At 39.6% G+C, this 23,727-nt stretch overlaps 1 protein-coding gene across 1 annotated transcript; it reads right to left on the bottom strand.

The window, feature by feature from the left end:
* Positions 1-7,372: 7,372 nt before the first annotated feature.
* psmb6 (proteasome 20S subunit beta 6) lies at positions 7,373-12,162 on the bottom strand. The gene is made up of 7 exons (XM_059354897.1): positions 12,043-12,162; positions 11,045-11,112; positions 10,224-10,289; positions 8,165-8,230; positions 7,947-8,076; positions 7,716-7,860; positions 7,373-7,563 (listed from the first exon to the last, which is right to left on the bottom strand). Exons 1-7 carry the CDS (start codon positions 12,136-12,138, stop codon positions 7,436-7,438), a joined length of 699 nt encoding a protein of 232 aa, XP_059210880.1. The 5' UTR covers positions 12,139-12,162; the 3' UTR covers positions 7,373-7,435.
* Between the last annotated feature and the right edge of the window lie 11,565 nt (positions 12,163-23,727).

Below are 23,727 nucleotides of genomic sequence, written 5' to 3' on the forward strand. Positions count from 1 at the left end.
TTATGTAACTTTATACTTCTACTTCACTACATTTAGAGGCAAATATTGTACTTTCTACTTCACTACATTTAGCTTTAGTTACTTTTTTTCAAATTAAATCTTATAACAGTATATTTAGTGAGTATATTCATGAGCCCTGCTGCCTTTACACAATTAAAACACAGCTTACATAAATGCATCAATACAAATATTAAGTAAGTTAGTTTTGAACATAGAACTCTTACTCTAGTGGAGTAATTCTGCAGTGTCAAAAGTTAAAAAAAAATGTTTTAAAGTAAAAAATAATAATGTAATAATATATTTAGAATATATAAACAATCTGAGTGGGTTCATTCTGCATAACGAGTACTTTTACTTTTGATACTTTAAGTACATGTTGATGCTGATATCTTTGTACTTTTACTACAGTAAGTTTTGAATGCAGGACTTAATAAGGAAGTAAGAGATCTGAATACTCTTTCCACCACTGGCGCCACATGCAAGATCTCTCCTCGTGTGGATCAGTGATGATGAGAGAGGTGAGGATCAGCCCAGCCAGGAGGACAGGAGGATCTGGTTCATGATCTCAGCTGGAACCAGTCATGTAGAAACCATCATTAACACACTGTGATGTGATGGATGAAACCCTGCAGTGAAGGTCTCCTGCTCCACAAGGCTCATTGTCACATATTAACCCTCCTGTGGTCTGGTGCTCCTTTTTGATCATCAAATCATTTTCATCAAACCATTAATATAAAGTGAAATTGTCATCATATGTGCCCCTCTGCATCCTTTATAGATAATATAAATTTCAACTTTCTTCATACATTTTTACGTGTTTTATACATTTTTTTAGCACCCATCCTCCTCAGGGGTCAAAAAGGACCCCATGACATTAAACTGGTTTTAGGACATGTAGAAAAAAAAGATTAACAACTTTTTTTCAACCTTTACAGCAACTCATGACCAACACATTGATATATCATACTTTTAATGGTCAATTTTAGTCAAATACACAAAATTAGGGCCTCATTTTCAAGTTTGACTCAAGTGTGTTTGTGCGTCCTTGTGAGAAGATACGTACCTGTGAGTGTGTGTTTGTCTGAGTGTGTGTCTATGACTCTGTGTGTGTGTGTTTGTGAGTGTGTGTATGTATGTATCTTTATATGCATAATGGACAATATGTTCAGATATACATTCTGACCTAGACCTCTTGCTTGCTGTCCTCCTCAGACAGGGTTTTTGTTACTTTTTTTTTCTCTTGAAATTAGGCCCTAATTTTGTATATTTGACTAAAATTGACCTTTAATAATGACAAAAATATGAAAATTATATGTCAATTTGTTGGTAATGAGTATCCTTAAAATGTGAAAGAAAAAGTCGTTTTCTATATGTCCTACAACCAGTCTGGTGTCATGGGGTCCTTTTTGACCCCTGAGGACCATGGGTGCATAGTCGACGTGAGGACTAACAAGGGTTAAACAGGCTGGGTCACTGTTTGAGGACAATAGATGGCTGGAGTGACAGAGCAGATTGAGGTGCTTTTATTTACAGAACAAAACTGTGCAAAATCAGGGGGGGAAGGCTAAACAGCAAAAATAAACATCCATTATTTCATCCACACACAAAAACAAACTTGTCAGTCAGCTGGAGTGTCCCTCAGTCTCCAACTGTCTCTGACTGTCAGTCTCTCAGAAAGGCTAAGCCCTTAAGATAAGGTAAGGTAAGGTAAGGTAAGGTATGGTATGGTATGGTAAGGTAAAGTAAGGTAGGAAAGGAGGTAAGGTAAGATAAGGTAAGGTGGTAAGGTACGGTAAGGTAAAGTAAGATAAGGTGGTAAGGTAAGATAAGATAAGATAAGAGAAGATAAGACAAGATAAGATATGGTAAGGTAAGATAAGGTAAGGTAAGGTAAGATAAGTTAAGGTTGTAAGGTAAGGCAAGGTAAGGTAAGGTAAGGTAAGGTAAGGTATGGTTGTAAGGTAAGGTAAGATAAGGTAAGGTAAGATAAGGTAAGATAAAGTAAGGTTGTAGCACACACAGAGAGAGGGACAGGACGAGTCCATCACAGTGAGGGTTTAGATTAATGTAACTTCCAGAAATCCCTTTCCCCCCTACCGGTTTTTATGGTAGTTTTATGTCTTTTTTGGGTAATTTGGGGTCATTTTTTGATAATTTTAGATATTTTTTTGGTCATTTCACCTTTTCTTGGTATTTTAATGTCTTTTTTTTTTTTGGTAGTTTCCCTTTTTTCGTGCTTATTTCCCGTTTTCTTTCCGTATTTGTAACATATTTTTTTGGGAAATTTTACATTATTTTTCTGCCAAAACTTCCTGTAGTTAAAGTACAAACGTAGCAGCAATAAAATGTACTTAAAGTAACTAAAGTAAAAGTACTTGCTATGCAGATTGTTTGATATATTCTTGCGTCACTGAATCCCACATCGGACAGCTTTTGGCTAATATTCTATCAACATTTACATTAACTACTCATACAAATGATAATGCTATTTTTCCAGTTCCTGAAGTGGTGTGAAGCTAGAGTCTAACTTTTTATCTTTCAAACCGTATATTGTTTTAACCGTGTACGTTAGCCTCAGGCTCACCAGAGTCGGCTAAAGGATGCTAACTCCGGTGAATTAACCGCTCATTTTAATTACTTAATTCACAAACAACATCACATCACAACGATTTTAGCTTCTTTACTGGTTCCCTGTTGGTTTCAGGATTGATTTTAAGATTTTACTGATCACTTTTAAAGTTTATTCAGGTCTGGCTCCTAGCTATTTAACAGAATTATTAACTCTTAGATCCTCGGGTCCTCCTGACCGTTCCAAAGTAAAAAGTGAAAACTATCAGAAGATTCCTGAGCCGTTATAGTCACATATGAATCTACTGCCCGCGACGTCCACGCATCACAAGTTATCAGTCACATACCTGGTTCCAGTGTCTTTAGCATGTAGCTAAAACCCTCGTTTTCCACAACGTTGTACAGCCTCAAGTCTTTCACATGAAGAAAGCAAGAAATGGATTGTGTTATTTTCTTCACTCGTTCTGAATTGGGAGGCAGTTTAGTCAGGCTCAGTGAGTCCAGTGTCGGCTGGTTTCTCGGAAGCGCTGATGTGTCGTTGGCTTTGCTGTCATCGGTTGATGCTAACTCGGGATGGTGGCGGGTTAGATGAGCCCGCAAGTCTGTTGTATTCCCCGAGTATTTTATTTTCATGCGGCACTCCTTGCAAACTCCATGTGTCATTTCTATCTCATTCGTCCCTTCCTTGTTAAAAGAAAAATCAGAAATAAGCCCACAAGCTTGACTGAAACACGGACGGGGCTCTCCTTATTTATTATCTCCGGTGCCGCCATACCTCACCAGAATAATACTCAACAGCACCATCTAGTGGATCAAAAAAGTAATTGGTTTTATTTTAAGTACCAAAGAATTCACTTCATATTTTCCATTAATTATGACAAAAAAGTATTGATACTTGGCGGCCATGAATCAATATAATATTGCCACGCAAAATATTGTGATACTATGCTGTATCGATTTTTCCCCCCACCTCTACTACCTGATCAGGACATTTTCAGCTCTGTGACTGAAGATAGACAGGGCCATGAAGCCTGGTCCTCAGCCAGGACGCTTCAACGGCTCGTTGATGGTCCTCCAGCCCGACAATGAGCCAAAACATCGGCCAAGGCAACAAAGGAGAGCAGCTCCAGAAAGATGTTCACATCCTGGAGAAGCCAGAATCCAGACCGGACCTGGTATCAGAGAACACTGAGGAGGAGCTGAAGACTGCAGGTCCTCTACAAATCCTTCAGGTCCCAAGGTAAAGAGGAGTCGACCAAAAACCTTTTGAAATGTTCAACCACAAGAAACCGCTGAATTCTGACAACAAGTCATGATTTGTTCAGGGATCAAAGACTGATTTCACTCAGTCAAATGCAAATAAATTAATAACTTTTATATAATGTGATTTTTTGGATATTTTTTAATATTCTGTCTCTCACTGTGAAAGTAATATATATATATAAGTAATATATAATATGTATATATATAGTAAATATATAATAAATATATAATATATATAATAAATATATATGAGAGTTCTTGAGTTGTCTGTCTAAACGTCCCTTCCAGTTTCAGAGTCTCTGACTGATTGTTATTCTCTCTGTTCTGTTTCTGATTGGTCTTATGTCAGTGCCGTTACCGTGGCGACCGCTCCAAACGGCTCTATGGATAGATATAAAAATATGATATAATGAATAATTATTAAATACAAAAATGAACTTAAATGTAATTAATGAAAAACAACTTTTAGACACTTTTAGTGAAAGTTAGAGAATATAAGAATCAGGAGCTGAAATGAGGTCACTAATCATTTTCTCATAGACTTCTATACGGCCAGCCTTAGCCTGTTAGCAGCTAATGCTAGCAGCTAATGCTAACAGGCTCTGTTTCTATGTCAGAGCAGGAGGAGACAGGGTCAAAGGTCACAGACAGTTCTGGGTCATCTGATTGGGCGGAGAGGACAGGAAGCAGGAACACACACACACACACACACACACACCGCAGGGAAATTCCAACTCTCACACAGCCTCATGAAAATATGCAGGATCTGTTCATCGTGTTATTGTTTTAGTTGGTGTGTGTGTGTGTGTGTGTGTGTGTGTGTGTGTATGAAAAGTGAACTTGTGTGGTGGCACGGTAAACTTTTGTCTTGAGTTAACTTCTGTCTTTATTCTCGATTAAAATTTTTCATATCTAAACTCAAACTGTGTTCACAATTTATGGCTCTCTGACTGGAGGAAAATCCCTCAATAGCTCTAAAAATGTCCTAGTAGATGGCTGCATTGACACCATGGACCAAAATGACAAAAAAAGACACAAAATTACCAAAAAAGACGTTAAATGACCCCAAAAAAGACGTAAAATGGCCAAAAAGAGACGTAAAATGACCCAAAAAAAGACATAAAACGACCAGAAACTATGTAAAATGACAAGAAAAGGACTTAAAATTACAAAAAAAAAGATGACCAGAAAAGTCATCTGAAAAATGTCCTCATTTCCTCTTGATGACCTCTCTGCACGGGTCTCAGACTGCCTCTCAGACATCAACACTTGGATGAAGGCACATCACCTCCAGCTGAACCTCTCAAAAACTGAACTGCTGGTCCTCCCTGCTAAACCTACAATACACCATGACATAAACATCAAAACTGACTTCCTGTGTCTTGCCCCCACCAGGGTGGTGAGAAACTTGAGAAAGATGATTGATGACCAACTCACCTTTTACAGTCATGTCGCCTCTGTTGTCCGGTCATGCCGCTTTGCACTTTACAACACCAGAAAAATCAGACCTTACCTAACTCAACATGCCACTCAACTCTTGACACAAGCTGTTGTAATCTCAACACTTGACTACTGTAACACCCTCCTGACAGGCCTGCCAGCCTGCACAACAAAACCGCTTCAGATGATCCAGAAGGTGGCGCTGCTCATTGAGCTCCACTGGCTACCTGTTGCAGCATCAAATTCAAATCTCTAATGCTGCCGACAAAGTTGTCTCTGGTACTGCACCCAGCTACCTGAACACCCTGATTCAGACATACGCTACCTCTGAGCTCTTCCAATGAACGGCGCCTGGCTCTGCCCCCCGTTGGTCCAAGACAATGAATGAATGCTTTGCTTTATTTCGGTTACAAAAAACAACAACAACAACAAAAACAAACAAAACAAAGACAACAAAATAAAATCATGTTTTTTTACAAAAGAATCCATCAGACAGCAACCGAAAAAGGAATAGGCTGAAGCCCCAAGGCTTATTTTTGCCTCTCCTGTACCATCTACATGCATATACATTACATTAACTATAACATAACAATCCAGACTCTTTGTTTGTTGTTCCCCGTTGGTGGAACCAGTACTAGTTCCTACCAGAGCAGGGGCGTCCCTCTCTACCTTTAAAAACCTCCTGCAGACCCAGCTCTTCAGAGAGGACCTTCTCTCCTAGCACCACACCACAACTCTACTCCTTAAAGAATCCTCACTAGACCTTATTGCTGCACTAATGGCTCTTACTGCACTATAACTTGATTGTTAGCCTTTTTCCTGTAAGTCTCTTTGGATAAAAGCGTCTGCTAAATGACTAAATGTTAATGTGGAAAAGGAACTAAAATTACAAAATCACATGAAATGACAGGTAAAAAAAGACGTAATAAGGGATTACATTATTGGTAAAAAATATTACAATATCAGTCAGGATATTTTATTACATTATTGGTATACACTTGCACTAATTAAGTACTGTTGTTATAGTTATAGTATATATTTCTTTGTATTTATAATATAATTCATAATATCCCCTTTGTTTTTTATTTTATATTGCATTTTTATTGTGTCTTGAGCTCTCTTATTTTGCACATTATGACTAGTTACCAACTTTATTCTATTTTATTGTATTGATGTTGTGCTGCTGCTGGAATTGCCAATTTCCTAAGGGAACCTTCCCAAGGGATTAATAATGTTCCTATCCATCTATCTATTACATTATTGGGTTTTATTACATTTTCGATTGAGTTAAGTGCAAATTTTATTACATTTTAAAGCGTTATTACATTATCAGTACATTATTACATAATAGTGTGCTACATGCTCCCCCAGATTCTTGAATGGATGTTTCTCCATCCTCTGAAGGCTCAGGTGGTCCCTGTTGCTGGTTCATCTTTTCCCTTCAACTGAACTTTCTATGAACATGCTTGGAAACATCAGTATGAACAATGACCTCTCGCTGCTTTGAGACAGTTCAGAGTTTTGTGTTTTTATTGTTTCTAAGCCATAATCATCAAAATTACAAGAACTATGAGTTTCTTTCTGAAATTATTTACAAAAAATATAGAACTTTTTCACAATATTCTATATATATTTTTGAGATATACCTGTATATGTATTTATTTTAAAAATGTATTAATGTATTTTAATGTTTATTGTTAAGAAGAGGAGCTGCTGGTTCAGCTCTAACACATCAGAATAGAGATTAAATGTGAATAAACAGTTGTAAAGGAGCTGAAATAACTACATGAGGCTGAATTGATGCTTTGTCAGAACACATGTACACTATTAAAGCAGTTTTCTGACTGAGTCTGGTTCAGTGTGTCCACCTGCTGGACACTGACAGAACTGCACTCTGATCAATGACTTCTATTGATCACTGATAAAAACCAGACAGGCTCCGCCCCCCTCCACCTCTACCAATAATAATAGACTTCATACTTTAAATATATAGAATAATTAACTATAAATAACAGGGGCTAGGCTAACAGTTTCCCTCTGCTCCCATTCTTTTTGCTAAGCTAACGCTGATCTAGATCAAAGAAAAACAAGACGACAAATGGAGACTGAAAAGTTTATTAGAACAAAAACAACAATAACAACACACAGCTGTGTGTGTGTGTGTTCAGTGTGTGGAGTATTTGGGCAGCTGGTTCCCCAGGATGACTCGTCTCTCCACGCCCTCCTCCGAGATGCTCGCCAATCTGATCACACCACCGCTGGAACCGTCTCTCTCCATCGCCAGAGACAGGGCTGACAGACAGACAGACAGACAGGTCAAGTCAAACAGGTGAGACAGGTGAGAGACACACAGACAGACAGGTGAGAGACAGGTAGAAAACCAGAGTCAGTAAAAACCCAGATTGTGAGTGTGTGTGAGCTCCCAGCATGCCTTGCAGCAGTACCTGCAGCGGTGAGCTCCAGACACTGGTCCCGGGTCAGTCCTGGTTTGTAGTTGGAGTCCATGAAGCCGTAGATGTAGGAGGATCCACTACCCCCCACAGAGACCGGCTGACGGACCAGCATCCCCCCGATGGGCACGCAGTACACCTAGACACAGAGACACACACAGTTTGTTTATTGTTGTTGCTGATTATTGTGTATTGTTGTTGTTGTTTGTGTATTACTGTTGTTACCTGGCCCCCCTTCCTGCGGTCCCAGCCCGCCACCAGGATCCCGGCCGTCAGCTCCTCTCTGTAGCGGTAGCAGCTGGCTTTGAACAGATTGGCGGCCGTCTCCACCAATGGGGGCTCGTCCAGCTCGATGCTGGGGGCGGGACAAACACAGACAGGTCAACATCTCCTGCACCTGACTGGCTGCTGATGTTGTCAATCAAACTGTGTGCGAGTCTCACCTGTGGAAGCCCAGCTGGTAGGTGACCACGTCAGCGATGGCCTGAGTGTCTGCCGCAGAGCCGGACCTGCAGATAGAACGTCAGCAGAACGTCAACAGAACCTCGGAGCAGCAGGGGCCTCATGCATCAACGCTGCGTACGCTGTTTTCTCCCCCACACGCCACATGTATGAAAAGTGAACTTGCTGTGAGAATGTGTGGTGGCACCGCAAAACTTTTGTTTGGCAGAAACTACTGTCTTTTATGCTCTATTTAAAATGTGTTTCATATCTAAACTCAAACTTCACACAACTGGCTTTGTGTTTATAGTTTATAGCTCTCTGACGCCTGGATTCCACTGGATGCGTAACGACTCCGACAGGGGTCTGCCCGCAACGGCTGCGTCTCTACGCAGTCCGTCAACACCCACCGTATCCGTCTGTGTCGGAGCTGTTGCGGACAGCAGAGTCCCGAGGACGCACGAGATCTCGCGAATTCACGCCTAATCAATTGATATAACTGGAAGATAATCAACATCTCCTCGTTAATGACTGGAGACAAATCCAGCGACTCCGTCTTAACGAGCGCTAACGAGGTCGGCCGGCTTGTTAACGAGCCGGCCGACCTCGTTAGCGAACCCGAGGTATTTTATTTTGAAAATATACCGGTGTTTTATTTTGTGTCTGTGCAAGACTTCCTGTCCCGAACGATCTGCTCTGTGCTGAATTTATGCGTAGTGCTCCGTCGTCCGACAAAAATAGAAGCTCTGCGCAAGTGTTGCGAGGGCTGTCGGATGGCCCTGCGTTGTCGGACTCATTACGCAGCGGATCTGCAGTCGGTGGAATCTCACACATTGATTATAATGGGTGCGTAACGGCTCCGACGACGGATCTGCAGCCGTTACGCATCCAGTGGAATCCAGGCGTCACAATGGAGGAAAATGCCGTTTTCACCCTCAATAACCTGTTCTAGATATGAGGGGATAGAGGATTTTATTGTTGATCTATCATTATGTTTTAGATTTCCCTGGCGCACTGCTGCTTACTTGTGCTTATGTTGAAGTCTGTATGTTTTTTAAGATTGTATATTTTCTTAAGTCTATAGCCTATATTTTGCCATTTCCACATTTTTTATATATACCGAATTTCCCTCCAGGGATCAATAAAGGTCTTGTGATTCTGATTATGGAGCGCATACATTTTTCACAGTTAACCTGCCTTAATAACTGTGTCAAAGTGCCGATCATCAACCGTTTCTCCTTTGGGAGAAAAACCGTGTGTTGGAAATCCTTTCAGAATAAGTCGGGTGTGGTGCATATTTGATCTCGTAAGTGATGTTTAATTGGGACAACAAGTTAAGTGTGACTTATAAACTGATGTGTAAAAATGATTTTGGCAGCATTACGCACTGGCTGCTCTATCAATTCTGAACAATAGACAACAACAGTAGAGTTTAGAAGGAGCGTGTGTGGAGGGACCCTTCTGTCATGGTGCAGCTCTCTGATCCGGCTGGTTAACAGCCACAGTGACAACTTGGTGCTGATCTCAGACCTGAGGCAACAAAAAGCTCATTTTCCTGCCTCCACCCCAGAGATCACCACGTCCACATCGCTGCAGTAGCAGCACGTTGATTTGCCCTTGTTTAGATAATCAGCAGGCATGCCGTCGATTTATAGTCATCTGCATATTCATTTTCAATTGAATACGCAGATGACACGTCAATTTTTAGTTGGTGGCTCGTGCATGTGTGTTCAGTTCCAGCTGATTGAGATGTATTGAGGAAAGGTGCACAGAACCTGGTGTAGAAACAGTTTGATACATGTGGAGGTGAGTTTGCGTATGTACTTTTGTAGTTCTGGGAGTACGCCATCTTTCAGAATGAAAGCTACGCACTCTTTGATACACGAGGCCCCTGATCATCAGCAGAACGTCAACAGAACATCAGCAAAAACATCAGCAGAACGTCAACGTCCCTGCTCCAACATCTTCTGGACTCTTTAAACAAGGTTCTACAGTTCATTAATGTCCCTCATAGAGACAAACTGCTGTTCAGTTTCAATAGAAATGTTGTTGTTGACCGACCTGCAGCAGAAGATCCTCTCATGGATCGGAGTCAGTTTGTCTGTCACTCTGTTGGCAATGTAGGCTCTGAGAGACAGACAGACAGGCAGGCAGGCAGGCAGACAGGCCGAGAGAGGGACAGACAGGCCGAGAGAGGGACAGACAGGCCGAGAGAGGGACAGACAGGCCGAGAGAGGGACAGACAGGCCGAGAGAGGGACAGACAGGCCGAGAGAGGGACAGACAGGCCGAGAGAGGGACAGACAGGCCGAGAGAGGGACAGACAGGCCGAGAGAGGGACAGACAGGCCGAGAGAGGGACAGACAGGCAGAGAGAGGGACAGACAGGCAGAGAGAGGGACAGACAGGCAGAGAGAGGGACAGACAGGCAGAGAGAGGGACAGACAGGCCGAGAGAGGGACAGACAGGCAGAGAGATGGACAGACAGGCAGAGAGAGGGACAGACAGGCAGAGAGAGGGACAGACAGGCAGAGAGATGGACAGACAGGCAGAGAGAGGGACAGACAGGCAGAGAGATGGACAGACAGGCAGAGAGAGGGACAGACAGGCAGAGAGAGGGACAGACAGGCCGAGAGAGGGACAGACAGGCAGAGAGAGGGACAGACAGGCAGAGAGAGGGACAGACAGGCAGAGAGAGGGACAGACAGGCCGAGAGAGGGACAGACAGGCAGAGAGAGGGACAGACAGGCAGAGAGAGGGACAGACAGGCAGAGAGAGGGACAGACAGGCAGAGAGAGGGACAGACAGGTTTAAATGAGTGTTCATTACAAACATTATAACATAATAATTATCTGCATGTTTTTTGTTTGTTTGTTTGTCTCACCCCGTGGTGGTGCGAGAGTCGGCCCCAATCACCACACCGCCGTCATACTCCACCGCCATGATGGTGGTCTGACATACAGAGAGACAGACAGGAGGACAGACAGACAGGTTGTGTTTATTTCAGCAGTTTGAATAATAATATCCAGGCAGAAGCTGCGAAAAAAATGGATAATGATAATTTTAATTAATTAATATTCCAATAAATAAAAGAAATTCTCTTTTATTTCCTCACATTGATTTATTTTTAACAAATAGAACCAAATGAAAAAATTATTTTACCACCTTGTTTTCTTCAATTTCTTGTTCATTGTAATGCCTGGTACAACTAAAGGTACATATATAATGACAACAAAAATAGCTCTTAAGAGTTTAATTTAAGAGCTGATATCTAGACATTTAACATGGTTTTATTGATAATGATTTAGGTTCTTATCAATAAAACCATGGAAAATGTCTAGGTATCAGCTCTTAAATTAAATTTCATTCATATGTCATATTCATATGTCATTATACCTGTAGCTTTAGTTGTACCAGGCATTACAATGAACAAGAAAAAGAAAACAAGGGTCTAATAATTATTTCCATGACTGTAAGTGGGCTGATTAAAAAGGAAATAGGTTGATACATAAAAAAGGTAAAATAAATATTAATTAATGTCACATTATTTAATGTTCACCTCGAAAGCTGCATTTTTATATGATTTCTGTCGGCTCGTCTGCAGCAGTTAATCTACAGCTTCACCACCGGGCTGTCCCGGGACAAACTCCGGCTCAGTTCGGCTCGGCCCAGCTCATCTAAGCTCGGGTCAGTTCGGCCCAGCTCGGTTTCTGAGTCTTTATTCTGTTTATGCTCAGACTGTAGCTCTGTTAGCATTAGCCGCGGTTAGCTCCCATCAGAAGTGCTGTCTCATTCAGCAGCCGTCTACACTTTAAAAACCCCTCCACAGGACCAGAACCGGGTTCGGCCCGGTCCGCTCCGGTCCCAGGCCCCTGTACTCACCCCGGTGCTGACTTCCTGGCGGGTCCAGTCCGGAACCAGGTCGCTGTTAGAAGAAATCTGCTGCCCGAAGCTAGGCATCATTGCTGCGGCCGCCATCTTTCTCTCTTTCTGTCTGGCTCTTTTTCTTCTTCTTCTTCTACTTCTTTTGGCGGTTGGAAGACCAACGTACAGGTGCATTACCGCCACCTGCTGACTGGAGCTGTAGATTGACAGGAAATTAAGGAGAGGAAAAAAATAATAATAATGATAAAATAAAAATAAAAATAAAATAAAATAAAAATAAATACAGTAATAATAACTAGAAAATTTCCTCTGGGGAAATTTTGAAAGGGCCACGGGGGCTACTGCCGGTGTGTGTACACTATGATGAGATTCTTCAGAGATTTCAAACAATTAATACTAGTAATGTTATGATACTATATAATATACAAGGAGCACACCTACAACAAACATTCCTCTTCAAGTATTTATTTATACAGCAACCTATGCCCTTTAACCTCAAAATGTGTGCGTGAGTGAAACATTTGTATCTGGAGGAGTGTGCGCGCTTACGCGGGCATATGTGTGTGTGTGTGTGCGTGTGTGCGTGTATCTTTAACTGTTATTACATTAAATGACCAGTGTGTGTGTGCATGCGTGTATCTTTAACTGTCATTACATTAAATGACCAGTGTGTGTGTGCGTGCGTGCGTGTATCTTTAACTGATATTACATTAAATGACCAGTGTGTGTGTGTGCGTGCGTGTATCTTTAACTGTTATTACATTAAATGACCAGTGTGTGTGTGCGTGCATGTATCTTTAACTGTTATTACATTAAATGACCAGTGTGTGTGTGTGTGTGTGTGCGTGTATCTTTAACTGATATTACATTAAATGACCATTGTGTGTGTGCGTGCGTGTATCTGTAACTGTTATTACATTAAATGACCAGTGCAGGGCCGGTTCTAGCCCATTGGCTGCCCTAGGCGATATTGAGATTTTGCGCGCCCCCCGAACCACATCCATTCCATGTATTCATTCTGATATAGGTACACTATGTTATATGTATTATGCTGTACACTAATATTTGAGACATGAACTACAAGCAAGGTAATGGTCTCAGAACATTTTTATTTTTAGAAACTTTGGAACTTTACCAACAACAACTGAATTGAAAATACGAATAAATAAATAAGAAAACACAGATCTTCATCAAATTAAGAATGGCAAAGACTGAAAATAAATAAAATGTAGACATACAAATGCAATAAAAATAAACATAAAGAAAACACAATTTTAATTAAACTTTAGAACTAATGTCCGAGATGAAAGTACATACCTCTATACTGTGCTTTCTTCTCCTCTTCCTCTTTTCTTCGTTTTCGCCCCTGTGCACCAGACAGTTTGGTCCTTTTCATTTTGCTAGTTGACCTTCTACGACCGTTAGCGTGATCTAGTTCTAGTGTTTTGTGACTTGCAACTGCATCGTCATGACGAGTGACGACACCCATGCACGTATCATATTTTATATAATATAATATTACATTTTCATTCGAAATATGGGTTGGGGCATGTTCATTTAATTCAATGAGGGTTTTATTGCCCATGCTTTTTAAAAAATGTTTCATTAATCAATGTTGTTAAAACAAAGATGTATGCTTAAGGGCGCCACAAGGGGGCGCCCCCTGCCAATTTGGCGCCCTAGGCAGCCGCCTTGGTGGCCTGTAGGAATAACCGGCCCTGGACCAGTGTGTGTGTGTGTGTGCGTGTATGTTTAACTGATATTACAATAAATGACCAGTGTGTGTGTGTGTGTGTGCGTGTATCTTTAACTGATATTACATTAAATGACCATTGTGTGTGTGCGTGCGTGTATCTGTAACTGTTATTACATTAAATGACGTGTGTGTGTGTGTGTGCGTGTATCTTTAACTGATATTACATTAAATGACCAGTGTGTGTGTGCGTGCATGTATCTTTAACTGTTATTACATTAAATGACCAGTGTGTGTGTGTGTGTGCATGTATCTTTAACTGATATTACATTAAATGACCATTGTGTGTGTGCGTGCGTGTATCTTTAACTGTTATTACATTAAATGACCATTGTGTGTGTGCGTGCGTGTATCTGTAACTGTTATTACATTAAATGACCAGTGTGTGTGTGTGTGTGTGTGTGTGTGTGTGTGCGTGTATCTTTAACTGTTATTACATTAAATGACCAGTGTGTGTGTGTGTGCGTGCCTGTATCTGTAACTGTTGTTACATCAAAGCATCAAAGCGTTGGGGTCGACCAATCAGAGCAGAGCAATCAACGGAATTAACAGCTGTGGAATCTTCTGGCAGATTGAAAGCAGCCAGAGGTGGGCAGAGTGAAATTTCTGGCCTCGAACAGAAAGCATTTTTGGCAAAACCATAATACCTATCATTGATCCGACTTCACTTTGAGCGTCCTGAGTTCTTCCTGAACCTCTACATATGTTTTTTTTTTTAAGAAAAATGAAAAAATAGCTTTGTTAGAGCGATCTAAAAAAACTGTTCCATCTCCCTTTTTCAGAAATCTTCCTGCGTTTTTAATATGGGAGCCAATGAGGCTGTTGGTGCGTGTTAGTGGCGCATCTGTGTGTCCTACGCCCAAACTATAACTCTGACAGCTTTACCAGAGGATTGTGAGTGAGAAGACAAATTTTCCTACATTTCTATGTATAAATTATTTCTGTAGAGAGGAATTTGCGGCCTGGAGTGCAGTTTTCAAATTAATTTTTTGACAGTTTTACCTCTCCCTCTACACTCTGAGCGATGACATCACACACTCTGACACGAACATTCCGTGCAATACACACCCATTATAATCTCAGAATTTCTCCAAAAATGATCATGGTCATTGAACAGGGATTGATAAAAAACTATATGACCTATCGAAATGCAAATTAATACGCCAATACACAAGACTTGTGTCTACTGTTTAAAGTTTAAATGGAGTCTCTAGGTGAAATTATGCCGGAGAAGTAGACGTCTGAAAATCTTCAATTAATGTTCTTTTTTGCTCATTTTCTTTCGGCCGTCCCATTCATTTCAATGCAAAATTTTGGGCAGTTTTTTTTGTTTTCAATTCCATGGAGAAAAGTAATAGCACACCGATCCCGATCAAACCGCACATTTTGATATATAATTTGTCCACTCTTCGAGTTGCAGGACTAGTAGTGGGACGAAATTGCGTCCGCAAGAGGAATAAGAAGAAATCCACAGTATAACAGTAGTTTACAGCTATTGCTGTATGGGACCAGTGCTCGGTGGGATTGCCCTGAGGCCCTAATAACAGAATATACTTAATTAACTACAAGCACACATTAATATATCCTGTTTAATGCTTTCCCACAGATGGAATCACGTTTTCACTTGGCTTTCTGCCTCTGTTTGACCAATGGACTGTTGATTTCAGAAACCGTAAGAAAAAAACTTTCAGTTCTATAAGATGTTGCTTAAAACTAGCAGGACACTAGTCTATCCTATATGTCACATTGTTAGCCTACTGGTCTGTTTAGATTCCTAAAGAGAAATAACACTGTGTGTTTTAGACATGACAAGAAATGTTATATAAAACATGTGGATGATCAATGAGAGTAGTAGAGTGGTAAATGTGACAAAAAAAAACCCAAAACATCTACAGTATTGAGCCAGCAGAACTTTCAACAAATGCTACAAAGCAACAGCTCAGTGCCGGTTCGCAATTAATGTGTGACCGAGCTCCACACGATACCAACAATGGTATCGTCACTTTCAATTAATATTAAGATAATGCATGCTAAAATGATAAAGAGTGAAAAGCTCATGCTGATTTCATGAATGTTTTCGTTTATGTTCACAGTGGTCGAAAGACGTGGAAAAACGCAGCGCAGGTTGGTAGTGGAGACTTTTATATTTATGCTTAGATACACCATCACAATTTGGGGTCTTATCAGACAAAAAAGAAACATGATATTGCCATAATCTGTCTCACATAACAACTGTGTCCCAGGCTGTCGTTGGGGTTGGAGACGTTATGGCGCTCGATGTTTCCGTCGTGTGGGCATAGCAACTTCCATGGGTCGGGCAGAGGTAAGGTATCAGCTTCAGAAGGGCCAAAGGGCAACTTTCGTTGTGGTAACTGTAAATGTTGTGAAAATATGGTCAAAACGGACACTTTTAAGGATGTTTTCAGCAACAAAATCTATTCTTGATTCTTCTCTACGAGTATCAGGGATTGAGGTTATCAGTGTCGATGCAAGGGGTGGGGACAGAGTCAGGCGCCTCAAGCAGAGAGAGGCGCACTGGATTCATGTCCTTAGGGCCACCAGCTTTCCTGGCCTCAATGAGGATTTTGACCTTTCATCCTTTCTGTGATGAAGACATTTTTGTGGTATAATGATTGGATTTTTTTGTTGTATAATGATTGGACTTCTTCCTTTGGGTTTCTATATTTGCTTTGCTATATTTGCATTTATATTTATATTGCTCCTCTATTCTGTGTCATTACTTTTTAGGCCAGTTTTTGGTTTGTTTTGTTTTGTTTTGGGGAGGGGAGGTTTTCTCTATATATTTAGTTGGATTATTCTTTGTATGGTTTCCATTTTGTCACCCATGACTTATGTTATACTGCTACACTTTTTATCTTAATAATAGTCAAGTGGTTTTGTCTGATTGTTCAGGAAGCAGAAATTCTTGGTGCTTCTGCCGGGGCCCCCTGTAGGCCTGGAGGAGCACTGCATAGACCTGAGGAGCCACAGCTGAACTAAATCCCCCTATAATTACATGTGTTCTTTTGTCTTTTGTCTCCATACACCCTGAGGCAGGCGCAAGCCGACACGCATTGGTGTTTTTAGATGTAACCCATGTAAAATAAAGGGTTTTTAACTTTTGTCAATCCACCAGAGTGCCAGCATTTTCTTCTTTTAAGTTCACTGTTTACCCATTGCCAGAGGACCGGTGCATTTAGGGACACCAGCAGCACTCCTGTTGTTCTGTTTTTTGTGCAAGTTCACCCACATTGCTGTGCGAATTGTTTCTCGAGGCCACGTGTGCACTCAACCCCCACTGTTGGATGTGTGTATTTCACCTGGGTAGTATGTGGCAGCCATCTTGCGCGTACACGCCCAAAAGGAGGGGGAGCTCGCAAGCTCCCCACTCTCTCCGCCCCTCCTCTCTCTCTCCCTCCCTGTCTCTACACACACACACACACATGCGCAAGCATGTGTGTGTGTGTGTGTGGAGGCCGTTGCCTTTCATACAAGCCATTTCTGAATCCAGTTGATCAACTACAACTCAAGTTATTAATTGTTGTTCCAACTTGGATCAGCGACAAGACTTTTGTCAGGGACTGAATGTTTTAAACTGAAAGTGAATAATCTCACTCAGTGTAACTGTGTCTAAGCTCACATGGGGATAATACATTCAACATACAACATTCTCCTCTACTAAGTAGGTTTAAAACAGGATGACACAAAAATAAATTAAAACAAACAACAAGTAAAGTACGCATGTACCATGAGGAGTAGTTATACAAGGAGAGAGGGGGAGGAGTCTCTCTGTGGTATCTGAGACTGGATGTCTCCATGGTAACTCATTCACACAGACAGTAACTACGGATAACTTTGGTTCGTTAAAGCAGAATTTGCCTTGTTTGAAATAATAATATGCTTGTGTGTTGAGTCACTTTGGTGTGAAGGAAATAAGATGGAATGAAAAAAATAAAGATAAATAAAAAGTTATATTGCTTAGATTTATTACATTATTTTACAATTTATTCTTGTTTTTTTTTTTCACATTAATTGCAAATGCCATAAAAAAAGCAAACTACTACCATTTTTTTTACAACTATCAACCATAAAATGGAAGTTGAAATCTGTAAATTTATATATATATATATATATATATATATATATATATATATTTGTCCGGCATCAACAATTTATTTTAATTTGAAAAGTTTTTCCTTCTCTCTACATGTCTCTCGGTTGGTGTAAACTGCCTGTATTACTTAGATTATAGAAATAATTTTGTGGTGCATTAGTGCAAATTTGATGAAATTGAGTTAGGAGAAAAGAAGAAAAGCTTGAAATTGCTGACCACCAGTGGATGATCTGTGCTCTGTTGCCCTTGTAACTACAGCAGACAGTAATGTTAAGGTGCAGTGAACCCATCCTCTGTGACTCAGTCACATCACTGCAACAAGGTGAGGACATGAATGCCCACCAGAGGGGCGTCCCTCTCTACCTTTAAAAAACTCCTGAAGACCCAGCTCTTCAGAGAGGACCTTCTCTCCTAGCACCACACCACAAATCTACTCCTTAAAGAATCGTCTCTAGCACTTATTACTGCACTAACGCCTCTTATCACACTATACCTTGATTGTTTCCCTTTTCTGTAAGTCACTTTGGATAAAAGCGTCTGCTAAATGACTAAATGTAAATGTAATGTAAATGAATGACTTCTGAACTAAGATGGCGAAACGCACTTTTGTAGTTCTTTGACTGTGTGGAAGTTTGATGATGAATAAAAACCTAGAAACTCAGAACATTCTGATTCGGGTTCAACCCAACTACTTGTATGATTCTCATAGTAAATGATTAGTTTAGTTGCAACAATATGCAAATGCATTCAAGATGATAGCTAGAATCTGACTCCATGACAGCCTAGCAAAGGAAACAAGCAGCTAAAGTTTGCATGTTTGTAATTCCTCTTAAGGCGGATGTTAGATGTCTTACTTTCCCTTCAAAGCTCAAGGAAAGCACCTAGTATCAGATTGCTTCATTGTTTTCTCTCATCAGAAAAAACACTTCCCCATCACTGTGTTTCCTTGTTTAGACTGTAGAAGAAAAATGTCCCATCTTATCTTATGTCCTTCTTATTCAATGACAAAACAAAGCCATGAAAAGTTTTTTTCCAAAAATGAATTCATCAAATTAAGTTGCACATGGACTAAAGCACACGACCAACTTCTGCCTTCAGATTAACACACACTGCATGCTAGCTCCAAAATGCCATAATGTACACACTTATGAATGAATGATGTATGAATGTAAGTGGAACCAGGCTAGAAAAAACACCAGAACCCATAAGGATTAGTGTGAATAAATATTGGTGTGTCAACGCTAACAAAGTCAAGAACGCCATCTGAATAGCAACTGAGACAATAGTTGACATTTTGTAACATCAGCTGGTGAAAGGCGCAGCACTGTACATTTTACAAATCAAGCAGTTCATTTCACCCTCTGAAATTCTGAGTGCTGTTTCTAAGTAACAGTTGCCATTACCTGCAGCAGTGAAAAGGTTACGAGGCAGCTTTAGTGTCTATAGTGACAAGGTCAGTGATGTCGTGAACATGGATTCAGCCCACAATACTGGATGAACACTAAATTCATAAATAAATATAAATATGGGTTGGAAAAAGTAGAGAGAGTAGAAGCAGAAGAGACACAAAACAGGAAAGAATAAAGCTTGGAGACAACAGAAAGGGGAGCCAGAGAAAGACATGTTCACTGAGAGAGGAGAAACAGCAAGAGAACACAAATTACAGCAACTTAAGCATCCCTTAAGTTGGAGGAGAGCAACAAAAAGCAATCCAAGGAAAGAAAAGGACAATAAGGCCTGGGGTTAAGCTCACAAGTTGTATTCAGGAAAAGGGTGCAAAGGTGCCTCACTGGACCTGCTAAAACTATGCTCTGGCTGTATGTGACTAGAAGGTCTTTAATGTGTAGGTACATACAGTACCACTCTTTGTCTAGGTGCTACACCAGTTTAGTGGCAGAGTGGCAAAAACAAGGAACTATTAACACACTCACAAGTCATGTGAAGTAACATTTGCCAGACAGAAAAATATTTGTTGATCTGATTAAATTTGCCAACTTCCTATTGATGCACAAATCAAAGAATGGGGAAAAACTAAACTTAAAAAACTCAACTTGCTTAATTAAATGTACATGTAGGGAGGCCCCATGTTCTTTGGAATGCTGACAACATATTCAGGTTCTCTTCATCTGCTCTGCCTCTCAACACTTCAAAAGGTAAGCTAAGAAAAATTCTAGTTAATGATCTGCCTATACTCTATGTATGATGGATAATACGAGTAAAAAGATTTGAATTAATGATTTTTCACAGATATAATCCAGTTCACTCATCCTCTCTGCATCAGACATTACTACGGCAAAGGTAATATTTCATGGATAGACTACTTTTAATATTAATTTCATGAAACAATTACTGCTGTAATGTTAAAACAATAGCCCTAATGACAATGTCAAATGTTTGTTATGTTTCTTTATCTAGTCATAATATTTAGCCTATGTTCCAGTGGAGTCTTGTTGTTTATTAAATATACAGTACTGTGCAAAAGTTAAGTGGAGGCAGGTGGAAAACAATGCTGAGAAGAATTGATGCTGGTTTGAAGGTGGCAGGGCCGGTTCTAGCCCATTGGCTGCCCTAGGCGATATTGAGATTTTGCGCGCCCCCCCGAACCACATCCATTCCATGTATTCATTCTGATATAGGTACACTATGTTATATGTATTATGCTGTACACTAATATTTGATACATGAACTACAAGCAAGGTAATGGTCTCAGAACATTTTTATTTTTAGAAACTTTGGAACTTTACCAACAACAACAACTGAATTGAAAATATGAATAAATAAATAAGAAAACACAGATCTTCATCAAATTAAGAATGGCAAAGACTGAAAATAAATAAAATGTAGACATACAAATGCAATAAAAATAAACATAAAGAAAACACAATTTTAATTAAACTTTAGAACTAATGTCCGAGATGAAAATACATACCTCTATACTGTGCTTTCTTCTCCTCCTCCTCTTTTCTTCGTTTTCGCCCCTGTGCACCAGACAGTTTGGTCCTTTTCATTTTGCTAGTTGACCTTCTACGACCGTTAGCGTGATCTAGTTCTAGTGTTTTGTGACTTGCAACTGCATCGTCATGACGAGTGACGACACCCATGCACGTATCATATTTTATATAATATAATATTACATTTTCATTCGAAATATGGGTTGGGGCATGTTCATTTAATTCAATGAGAGTTTTATTGCCCATGCTTTTTAAAAAATGTTTCATTAATCAATGTTGTTAAAACAAAGATGTATGCTTAAGGGCGCCACAAGGGGGCGCCCCCTGCCAATTTGGCGCCCTAGGCAGCCGCCTTGGTGGCCTGTAGGAATAACCGGCCCTGGAAGGTGGTAACACCAAATATTGATTTGATTTACATTTTATTCTATTGACTAAAACTTTTGCTCATACTGTATATCAATGCCAGACAAAAATGTTGCCTTTTAAACATTTTAACTCTTAACCAGAGCAACTTACAGTGTAACAGAATTAATAACAGAATATACTTAATTAACTACAAGCACACATTAATATATCCTGTTTAATGCTTTCCCACAGATGGAATCACGTTTTCACTTGGCTTTCTGACAGACAGACAGACATGTAGACTCAGATATTTCATCACAACTGTAATGCAACGCATGAAAAGTAAACAATCAGTTCCCAAAACCATTTTTTAATGACCTTTACCTCCAACTGCAGTTCAGGTAAATAAAGGCTCAAAATGTTAAAACAGAACACTTGTCATGAGTGTTAACACGGGAGTCCATTAATGGAGATGCACAATATATGTGTGGCTAATTTGTTGCTTAGTAAAATTAACTTGTTATTGTTTACTGATTTAGACACAGAGATCAAGAGAAAGAGATATACACACAAGAGATGTTTTTTTTTAATTTCACAATAGATGTGCATTAACAATTGTATTGACAGCAGTAAAATATTCAATAATCATCAAATAGCCAATAGCCACTAAAAAAACCCACTGTGGATCTCTAATACCAAAGTGATTTTAGCTCCTGGTATTGATCATCTGTAAATTTAAACAAGAGCCATACATCAGCTATTAATAACTTTATAAAGATTAAAAACCACCTCTAAAAATGAGAAAGCTTGTTTAATACTAAAACGTTATTGTTATTTATTTGTCAAACAACAATGTGAATTCACCATTTTATAGCCAGATTTGATCCGGCTCACTGGGCTTCTCTGAGAAGTCAGAAATTAATCAAGCAGAACATTGAACCACTAAAACTGATTTTTCTGTTCAGGAATACAAGTAAATAACTATTATTTGACATCTTAGTCAAGAAATAATAATGTCCTTGTGTGTTTGGTCACTTTGGGGTGAAGGAAATAAGATGGAACAAAGAATTTTCTTCTTGTTTTTTCTCTGCATTAAGTGCAAATGCCATTTTTTTTAAAGCAGCCTTATTAAAAAACAAACAAATATTAACCATAAATGGAAGTTGAAATCTGTAAATTAATACAATGGGACATTATAGGTTTTTTTCCTTTCCTTCTTTTTTAAATGTATTATTCAATTGATTAATGGTCTTGAGTGTTAAATTACATTGAATTATCTGTTAATATATATATATATATATATATATATATATATATATAAATTAAGGAAACTGTTCTCACAGTAAAACTTTAAATTTAATGGAAAAAAATTAAAAACAAATCGAAACAATTCTCTCTCAGCAAACAAATCCGTGTATTATTCGTTCTTTCCATTTTCAATTGGCAATCAAAAATCAAATAATGAAAAATTTACTGGTTATTTTGTTATTTGTTTTTTATTATAACACAAAAACGAACAAAATGCTTGTTTTTTCATATTTCAATATTAGGCTCAGATCAAAAATATGAAACGGAAAAACGGGCACCAGGAATTAATTTGATTTTAATATTTAATTGGTCGGGTTTACGTGACCCGGAAGTTTGACTGCGTCAAGTGAGCCGTCATTCGCTTCTCTATAGTCAAACCAGCCGACCCTACATAATGTAGTGCGCCCTTATTGTGATATTTACGGTAAATTCACTGCAACTGCTCAGAGCAAGCTGGCATGAAGGATAAACACTTTATTGTCATTCTTTCTCACTTTTTTTTTTTTGTCACAGTAAAGAAGCTGTCCAGATCAAACGCATTATAAAGAAATACTGGGACATCATCGAGAGTGACCCCTCTCTAAAAGGGGTTTTCCCTGAACCGCCGGGTATCAGCTTCAGAAGGGCCAAAGGGCAACTTTCGTTGTGGTAACTGTAAATGTTGTGAAAATATGGTCAAAACGGACACTTTTAAGGATGTTTTCAGCAACAAAATCTATTCTTGATTCTTCTCTACGAGTATCAGGGATTGAGGTTATCAGTGTCGATGCAAGGGGTGGGGACAGAGTCAGGCGCCTCAAGCAGAGAGAGGCGCACTGGATTCATGTCCTTAGGGCCACCAGCTTTCCTGGCCTCAATGAGGATTTTGACCTTTCATCCTTTCTGTGATGAAGACATTTTTGTGGTATAATGATTGGATTTTTTTGTTGTATAATGATTGGACTTCTTCCTTTGGGTTTCTATATTTGCTTTGCTATATTTGCATTTATATTTATATTGCTCCTCTATTCTGTGTCATTACTTTTTAGGCCAGTTTTTGGTTTGTTTTGTTTTGTTTTGGGGAGGGGAGGTTTTCTCTATATATTTAGTTGGATTATTCTTTGTATGGTTTCCATTTTGTCACCCATGACTTATGTTATACTGCTACACTTTTTATCCTAATAATAGTCAAGTGGTTTTGTCTGATTGTTCAGGAAGCAGAAATTCTTGGT

The sequence above is a fragment of the Centropristis striata genome, chromosome 17, assembly GCF_030273125.1.
Source record: "Centropristis striata isolate RG_2023a ecotype Rhode Island chromosome 17, C.striata_1.0, whole genome shotgun sequence".
Classification (NCBI taxonomy): domain Eukaryota; kingdom Metazoa; phylum Chordata; class Actinopteri; order Perciformes; family Serranidae; genus Centropristis; species Centropristis striata.